Source organism: Rhinoderma darwinii, chromosome 5, assembly GCF_050947455.1.
Source record: "Rhinoderma darwinii isolate aRhiDar2 chromosome 5, aRhiDar2.hap1, whole genome shotgun sequence".
NCBI lineage: Eukaryota > Metazoa > Chordata > Amphibia > Anura > Rhinodermatidae > Rhinoderma > Rhinoderma darwinii.
Genome location: NC_134691.1, coordinates 102,662 through 112,287, shown reverse-complemented (window position 1 = coordinate 112,287; position 9,626 = coordinate 102,662). Strand labels below are relative to the sequence as shown.

Genomic DNA, 9,626 nt, shown 5'->3' with positions numbered 1-9,626 from the left:
CAGGCTTGAAAAACATCAGTAGCTGAAGTGTCCTCGATCTCCACCCAGGGCAGAATGTCACAGCAATGTGAACCCTCTTTCAGACACCACAGATGATTTCATCCTCATCTGCCTCCAGTTACTCCCCGCACTAAGGAATGGCTACAACTCACTCCGCCATCATAGAGCCAATTATGAGAAGAACTGCCCAATGGGCATCTCTGTATCCACCCCAAAATAATGTGGGCACCGGAGACCGCGCCACACCCCCCCAGCCTGCCCAGCTTCTACATCATGACATCACAGCCACTAATCTAACGGTTCAGGAAATGTCTGGAAAAAAAAGGGACAAATAATCCGTATTCCAGAGCTGAAATAACGAAGCAGAGAACCCCTCCCCCACAGGAATGGCGCCAGTAAACCACGCCTGACATCAACACCTTGGGGCTGCTCGATGAGGTTCGTTGGAGCATATGGGACCTAGAAGCCTCTCCTTGAGTCACGACTGTTCTCTCCGAATACAAAGGGACAAATTCTGGGTTAATAAAGGGGGGGGGGGGGTCGTCTGTTCAGGATCCTCATCTCTTGGAGAGCGGTTACATTCAGCGTCTCTCTCTGGAGGATCTGACTGTCCTGCATTACACGCGCAACACATTGATATGAATGGACAGTGTGTAATACTTCGTTTCTCCTGTGGTGGCGCTGCAGAGAAATTAAACACTACCAGGTTTGCCCACAGATCACAGCTGATCGCTGGGGGTCCCAGCAGAAGGGACCCTTTCGACAAGTAGGGATTGTCCAAAGTGAGAACTTTTTTAAAGTCTTTCCTTTTCCGCACCTAAGAGTTTCTTAGAACTTAGCCCATGACGTTCACATGCGCCACCCTCAGTGAGAGAGATGAGATCAACAATAATGCAGCGTATAGTATGTGTGCCCGCTGAGGTGCCATCCAGTAGACATCCTGTTCTCTCTAAATATATTATAACTGTATTGTAAATGGCAAAAAAAACGTTGCAACCTGGGTAATGCGGGCCGACCGAGCGCTGCTTCACAGTATGTAGAAATACTAATTATGCTGAACAGATTCCGTAATCTGTGGGCGTGGCCACAAGGATGATTGGTTGATTTATAACCAATGTAGAATTAAATAGCAAATCCACTGCAACATGTTTTACATCTTTTTTTTTTATTTTTTTTACATATTTCAACTGGTGGCCACAAATGTGAGTCACAGTAGTAGAACGTACAAGGAATCCTTACCCCCCAGGCCCACCTTTCTATAGCCACCACTAGAGGGCAGCATTATTTATCTGTTCATTCCAGCAGGCCACCACTAGAGGGCAGAATCATTGATCACCAGAAGGCCACCACTAGAGGGCAGTATCATTGATCTATTCCTTCCAGCAGCCCACCACTAGAGGGCAGTATCATTGATCTATTCCTTCCAGCAGACCACCACTAGAGGGCAGTATCATTGATTTATACATACTAGCAGGCCACCAATAGAGGGCAGTATCATTGATCTATTCCTACCAGCAGCCCACTAGAGGGCAGTATCATTGATCTATTCCTACCAGCAGCCCACCACTAGAGGGTAGTATCATTGATCTATTCCTACCAGCAGACGACCACTAGAGGGCAGTATCATTGATTTATACATACTAGCAGGCCACCACTAGAGGGCAGAATCATTGATCACCAGAAGGCCACCACTAGAGGGCAGTATCATTTATCTATTCATACCAGCAGCCCACCACTAGAGGGCAGTATCACTGATCTATTTATAACAGCAGCCCACCACTAGAGGGCAGTACCATTGATCTTTTCATACAAGCAGCCCAACTCTAGAGGGCAGTATCACTGATCTGTTCATACTAGCAGGCCACCACTTGAGGGCAGTATCACTGATCTGTTCATACAAGAAGGCCACCAATAGAGGGCAGTATTATTGAACTGTTTACACCTGCAGCCTGTTGCTAAGGGGAGCGGCATTGATCTATGCGTACCTGTACTTCACCACTAGAGGGCAGCACCAGTGATCTATGATTGACATGGGAGAGCATATCGACTCAAACTGAGGCAACTGCTTATTTTATAAGCTTGCTAATAGAAATCCCTCCTTAGAGAACAGACACATTATATGTGCTGCAGCGTCAGTCACAAAACAACATGCCTCACAACTCTGGCACATGTACACATTGCAGCCTGCAGTCACAGTCACAGTGTCCTGCACTCCCATCATGCCTTGCAGGGCCATATGCTGCACTTTGGTCCAAGGTGGAGGAGTGTTGGGTCCTTATTGCCACAGCAGATGATTCATTCACTCCATGTTTTCTGTACAGGATGAGAATGCGGGTGGGAGCGGAGACCTCTCCTGGAATAATGAGATGTGACAGTCACACAATATTCCTGTATTCGCTTGTCCTGGGGGAGGGGGCGTCACAATCTGCTATAGAACAGCCTCCAGGAAGCTCGTGTCCAGGTGCTGGATTAGAACCCGGATGAAGGACATTTCTTTCCTGGTGTTCTCGAAGATAATACGCGGATCATCCGACTGGCAGCGCAGACAGTTTGGCGCCATAACCATGGCTAGATTACTGACGTCCATTTTTGTGACAGCCACATTGGCCGGCTGTACAAATACCTGGAACGAAGGAGACACAGGAAATCCATCATAAAATCAATACAACCCTGGCCCCAAGTGCTGCCATGGAAGGGTTAAGCTCACCGGCAACATGGTGGAACGTCCAGTGTCTGTGCTCAACGCTATTCGTAGTTTAAGGGTATGTGCACACACACTAATTACGTCCGTAATTGACGGACGTATTTCGGCCGCAAGTCCCGGACCGAACTCAGTGCAGGGAGCCGGGCTCCTAGCATCACACTTATGTACGACGCTAGGAGTCCCTGCCTCTCCGTGGAACTACTGTCTCGTACAGAAAACATGATTACAGTACGGGACAGTTGTCCTGCAGCGAGGCAGGGACTCCTAGCATCGTACATAAGTATGATGCTAGGAGCCCGGCTCCCTGCACTGTGTTCGGTCCGGGACTTGCGGCCGAAATACGTCCGTCAATTACGGACGTAATTAGTGTGTGTGCACATACCCTAACCCTTTCACTGCTGGACCAGTAGATGACGGCTCTGAACATGGCAGCAAATAACACTTTGCCTCTTAAGTGGGATTTATGCTCAGAATAAACCAATAAGTTGTTCTCAATCATTTTGCTCAGGGTCCGCGGTGACATCACATCCATTTTCCAATGGCTCCAGTGCTAAGTATCACCACAGCCATGTTGTTTCTATAATATCCCTTGCACACGACCGAGTTCGGGCCGTGAAAAACGGTCTGTGTGTCGGCCGCAATTCTCAGCCCGACCACGGTACAGGTGAACGGGACTCCTGGCGTCATAGACCATGATGATGCTCGGAGTCTCTGCCTCCCCACGGAGCTGCTGTACTTGTTCAATATGGAACAGCAGTGCTGCGGGGAGGCAGAGACTCATCATGGTCTATGACGCCAGCAGTGCCGTCACCTGTAGCGTGGTCGGGCTGAGAATTGCGGCCGACACACAGACCGTTTTTCATGGCCCGAACTCGGTCTTGTGCAGGAGCTTTCAGTACTGGGGCCTGGGCAAAATCAACTCACCTGCATTTTGCTCTGGTCATCAAGACCCAAAACAACCCTGATAATTAACCCCTTAAGGACACGGCCAATTTTGGCCTTGAGGACAGAACAATTTTTTTTATATTTCCCTCTTTGCATGGCGGTGCTCATCATTTTTTGTACGACTTTGTTGTATGAGACTTTTTTTTTTGTTTCACTTTATGTAGGTACCGTTTTTTGGTACATATACTTATCCGTTTACTTTATATACATTTTTATTTTGGCGAAAATGCAGAAAAAAAGAAGTTCCGCAGCAGTTTTAATTTGACACCATACATGACCTTCATAAATAAAGTTATACATTTACTGTACAGGTTGTTACGGTCGTGGCGATACCAAATATGTCTATATTATTTCATGTTTTGGGACTTTTAAAAAGTTTATTCATTATAAAAAATATGTATTTCTTTTTTTTTTTTTACTGTTCTTTTGAATTTTATTTAGCATAATTTTTTTGAAAATTAATTTTACTTTTGTTTTAATTCCATAGAGGGATTTTTCATTTGGATTTTTATTTTTTAACTGTAATGTACTGGCATATATCTATATACCGATAGTACACAGGCTGTTGTTAGGACAGACCTCAATATACCCGGACAACAGGGCATCCCCCCTTCTCCTATTCACTTTGAATGACGCGTTCAGCTTTGATCGCGGAATTCAAGGGGTTAACAGCGGATAGAAGAGGTCTCTCTTTTCTGTGCCGTTAGAGCGGGGCCGTGGCTGTGTATTACAGCTGTCGCTCCTGATTGCGCGCGCACACCGGCTGTCACACAGGATGAGAATGCGGGTCCTAATGCAGCAAGCACCCGCCTCTGAGGATGAGTATTCTCGTCCTGTGTCGGTAACCAGTTAAAGGGTTAAAGGCTATGTACACCTTAGGAAACCTTTAGCAAAGTATCCGTCACCATTGAGATCAATGGTAATGCAAACGGGCGCTATGGTTTCTGTTTCCCTTTCCATTGAGGGGTTCCTCCGACGGAAACGCTCAACGGAAACACAACGCTAATGTGAACAGGCCCTAAGTTATGAACTGTCAGAGACACGCAGGATCCACTGTCACCGAAGCCGTCAGTCTCGTTGATTCAGGTTTCAGCTGCTCTATATACAGAATACAAAGTAGCTCTATCTCAAAAAGTAAAAATAATCTTTTAATAAAAACTAATTAGAAAGTTGCATCAAACACACCGATAGACTGATAAAAAAACAAAAAAAGAAACAGGTTTTCAAAGGTGTACATAGTTAAGCTGAAGACCTGAGTACTCGGAGACGGACTGGTTGCTAGGCACAAACTTCCTGACAACCTCACTCAAAAGACTGTGATTGTTACAAAGTATCTATAGCAACCAGACTGTCAGTCAGGACTCCGCTGACAGCAGGGAAGGGAGAAGCAGCCCGGCATCTACGCCTCGTAAACCCCTCGAAATACGCCTTGAAAAACACTAGCGAAACGCCTACAATTAGATCCCCACTGAAATCAACGGGAAATACGGCATTTAGTTCAGACGCGTTTTTACACCGCGTTTTAAAAAACGGCGTGTGAAAAGACGCTGCGTAAAAAGGAGCATCTCCCTTGAGGCGTTTTTGGAGCTGGTTTTCCATTGACGCTCTGAAAAACGCCTAAAAAAAACGCTTCAAAATCATTTACAGCTTCAAAAACACCTCAAAATCAGAGGCTGTTTTCCCTTGAAATCAGCTCTGTAATTTTCAGCCGTTTTTTATCGTAGGTGTGAACATGCTCTTACTCCTAAATCTAGGTGGAGGACCCCTTTACTGCTGCTCTAGAGTCACTGGATTTCATCGCCACCTCCCTTATGAATCTTTGGAGGAATGGCAGGAGGCTCATGGGGGAGTCTTGTTATCCGCCAGCATACCCCCCCTCCCCCCATTCTGAAAGGATATTCATAGAGATTAGATAAAAGGGGGCACTGGCCGCCTGGGATGACCCCAACACCCCCCGCGACATGCCCCATCCTACATTTCCGCAGGAGATAAGTTACAGTAGAGAATTCTGGCGGCGGCTGATTCCCCTCTCCCCATTGGAAACACATCGAGGCTCGGCCGAAAAAGCAGCATCACCTGTAGGAAGCGGATGAGGTAGCACAGCACCATCTTGTTCAGTTTTGGGAGCGAATGAACCACTGCAATGGCGGCCTCGGGGTTCTCGTAGTGGGTGATGCACTGCTCGTAGAATTCATGAGGAATAAGAGGCTCCTCCAGCTCCCGGTACCACAGCTTTAATAGCGACGCTGAGGGGAGAAAAGCAGAAAACATTATTATCAGAGGAGAAGAAGATGACAGCATCATATATACCGGATAATACCCCCGAAGAATGTCAGTCCCATTATACAGGGACAATGTGACCTCTAGTATTATCATTACTTATAATACACCCCTCCGCTGCTGCAGAACCTCTTTATGGAGGAAGTGGGAGCTTAATGTCAATCAGTGATTGACGAAAATGAATCTTCAAAATGAGATTCTGCAGCAGACGTTTTCTATTAGATCCCCCAAAAAGTGATAGTGTCCGTCATAAAGGGGATGACGTATGTCTGACAACGTCCCCTGTGTCCCCCGCACTGTGAGCTTCATACAAATGTGGGGGGGACACAGGATAAGATGAGAGCAGCAGCGCAGATCTCTCTCCTGTCCTGATGGTTTGTTACAATGTATCAGCGCAGGTAACGTGTAGAAGTTTGGAGTGCAGGCTGTTTAGAGGATTGTCTAAACTTAATACAATTGTAGCAAACCCTCAGCTGTGAAAAGTATTAGGTCAGGATGTAAACAAGAATGTCTGGAATGAGAACACAAACGTTGTCCCCTTAACAGGAGGTGACGGTGTGCGGGACACAAGATCAATGACACGGTGACAGGCGCGGCGGATCAAGGGGAAATGCGGAGCAAAGCTACGGGGGTGTCAGAAAAGTCACAAGATACGTAACCTGCGCGCGGACATCAGGCCCTCGTTATGCTGCTCCGGCATGGACGGTCATAGACAGAGGTGACTGCGCACTACATCCACCAGCCCGGCCATTATCACTCGCGGAGCTCGGCTTACATTGAGGAGGGGCCCGTCATTCTGTCAGCCTTATCCTACTGTACTACATACACCTCCACCTGCACAGCCCCTTGTATGTTACTCATGTAGCCGGGCTAAACACTTCCGTACTATATAGAGCGGTGGAAAAGAGGTGACGCAGGATCTCCCAGTTTAGGGCAGTCCCTCCTTCCTCTGGTTGCCATGGTAACAAGGTGCTGCACCAGGGACAGCAGCGATATACAGTATAACAGCATTGCAGCGTACAACGTCATCTAGAGCGCAGGAAGTGGCGGGCGAGTATCGTACATCCAGAGCGGATCTACAAGGGTCTCCGATAACCGTACAGTAATGTGCCCCCCCCCCCACAAAAGGAAGGGTTCTGGTAAACACGTGGTCTTCACACTCCTTATATCCTACGGGGCTGATCCTTCACTGGGCCCACACCCTGACCCTATAATGGGCCCCTAATGCAACAGGGCAACCCAATTTGGAGGTGACTTTGGATCTACTTGGCACTAGGGTCTCTTTTTTATGGGATGATTCACAAATAACCTATTAGATCTTATTGACGATCTGTCCGGTTTGTGCAATGATAACAGCAAAGATTACCATGCACAAGTTCTGTATATATGGAGGGGGCCCCTTTTGAATAATCTCCTCTGGAGGGCCCGAGGAGCCCCAGTCCGACTCTGCGTTCCCGCACCATGGTCAGGGATACACAACCAGTTAGAATAACAGGTCCGACGATCACACCAGAGATTCTGGAGCCGGGAATATGTCGAAGTCCCTGAGAAAACAATTACTTCTAAGGTGAAGATGGCGCAGGGAGTGATCACTCAGCTCAGATCACTTATGTCATTCAAATCGCATCGTCATCGTACAGCATCATTTCACATGGTCACATAATCGACATATCTTACATTGTCTTATACTCCTATCACACCCAAAGCTGCATTTGAAATTAGGTTGACTCTTTTAGACACTCCCCTTAAGCTGGGAGTACACATTAGATAATGATCTTCACATATTTAAAGAGCCCAGGTTCATACAGGACGAAATGTGAAGAGTTTTCAGTATCGATAACATTGTTGGTGAACTAATCCTGGTTCTGTGGCAAGATCCCAAAAGAAAGCTGGTGGTCCCAAGGGAAATGAAAGATAGACTTCCCTTTAACGAAGAGAAGATTGAGATCGGGGATGAAGATCCAAACATAGTCGTACAAGTTCCAAAGGTGGTTAAGAAAACGTCTCTCCCCTTTGAAAATTTGTCTCATCTCCTGGAATTTATGGACTTCAAAACTGACGGGTTCCTTTGCAAAAACTGCGAGACAACCTCTGCTCTATTAAAGGGTAATATCACTGCTGTGCCAGTGTGCCAGTGCCCTCTAATCTGGCTGAACCAACATGTAGACCATCTCGAAAGAAAGACCTCTAGAGGAAAAACTTTTTCTAGGATCCCAACGGAGAAAATGGCCACAGAATTCCTAGCAGATGCCTCCGTAGAGTCAGTTCATACGGCAGCCTGGTCTTCAGTTCTATCTAACTTGTCGAGAAGGGCCTTGTGGCTTAGACCCTGGCAAGGGGATATGCACTATTCTCTTTGAGGGAAAGCTGGTGTTTGGCCCAGTCTTTGACAAAATCTTGGAAAAGGCGGCAGACATGAAGAAAGGTTTCCCTGAAGAAATGCCGGTAAGGCCACAAAAGACCTCCCAAGGAATAAGATCAGAAAATACAGAGTTGTCTTTCTAACACTTGAAAACATCACGGTGATACCAGATCTAGACAATTTCCTCATCACAACAAGTTCCTCTCAACTTCTAAGCCCACAAATCAAACATACCATCTGTCGCCTACAAAATCTAAGGGGAATTTAAAGTTTTACACAATCCAACTTTATACCAGTTCACAAAAAAGCGTTTTTGAGATTCCTTCTAGACTCCAGAAAACAGAGGACCTTCCTCCCTCCAGAGAAAAAAGTCTCAGAGAACAGTTTTCAAAGTTCTAGAAGTCTTAGGCCTCATTCAGATGAACGTAATACGTCCGTGTGCTGTCCGTTGAAATAACTGACAGCACACAGACCCATGCAAACCAATGGGGCTATTCAGACATGCGTGATTTTTCACACAGCGAGTGTCCATTGCGTAGAACTCACTGCATCTCCTATATTGGTCTGTTTTTGCACACCTTGTCATCCATCGAAGTCGAATTTGATTCTCCATCCTCGCTTTTTGAAACAAGTTACCACAAATTCCAAACAAGAAAACGTATCTTACATCAAGTATAATAAGATCTCTGAACTGGTGGAAGAACCCTGTCAATCTGAACAAAGGTCTAGCATGGCATTAGGAACCCGTAGTCCCACGGCAATAGATTCAAAATGATTGGGTTAAGGAACCTAAAAAAAGAAAATCTTCTACAGGGCCAATGGCCATTAAATCTAAGAGATCGTTTCTCCTACTACAAGGAGCTATAAGTGGTCTGGGTGGCTCTCCGGAGGTCTCAAAATCTTCTCAGGCGGTCATGTACAAGTTTACCTGGACAATTCCAACACTGTGGTATTCCTAAAATACCAGGGAGGTACAAGGCAATGAACTGCAAGAACTATCAAGCTGCAACTTCTGCTAGGTGGAGAACAACATATGGAAAAGACGACTCGGTGGAAAACTTCCTAAGTTAGAAAATGGACTTTGAATCAGGAGATTGTCTCCTCAGTCAGAAGATGGAGTCAACCCAAGATCAATCTATTTGCCACTAAAACAAACAAAAAAATTGACCCTTTTCTCTGTGGAACCAAGAGACAAGCCCAGAGCAGTAGATGCCCTAGATCTACAGAGGGGCTTCAGGCTAGTTTACGCCTTCCCTCCCTCACCGCTTATCCCAAAGGTTTTGACAAAGATCCCAAGGGAGAACTTTCAGGTGATCTTCATCCCACCACTCTGGC

General features: G+C 46.3%; 1 protein-coding gene across 1 annotated transcript in view; it reads right to left on the bottom strand.

Annotated features, from left to right (window-relative positions):
- Positions 1 to 1,168: 1,168 nt before the first annotated feature.
- Positions 1,169 to 9,626, bottom strand: part of LOC142651235 (rho GTPase-activating protein 39-like) — a 75,433-nt gene continuing 66,975 nt past the window's right edge. Inside the window, exons 4-5 of the mRNA XM_075825671.1 lie at positions 5,726 to 5,895; positions 1,169 to 2,623 (exon numbers count right to left, since the gene is read on the bottom strand). Of these exons, the coding sequence (XP_075681786.1) occupies positions 2,429 to 2,623; positions 5,726 to 5,895 (365 nt within the window). The 3' untranslated portion in view covers positions 1,169 to 2,428. The remainder of the gene's footprint in view (positions 2,624 to 5,725; positions 5,896 to 9,626) is intronic.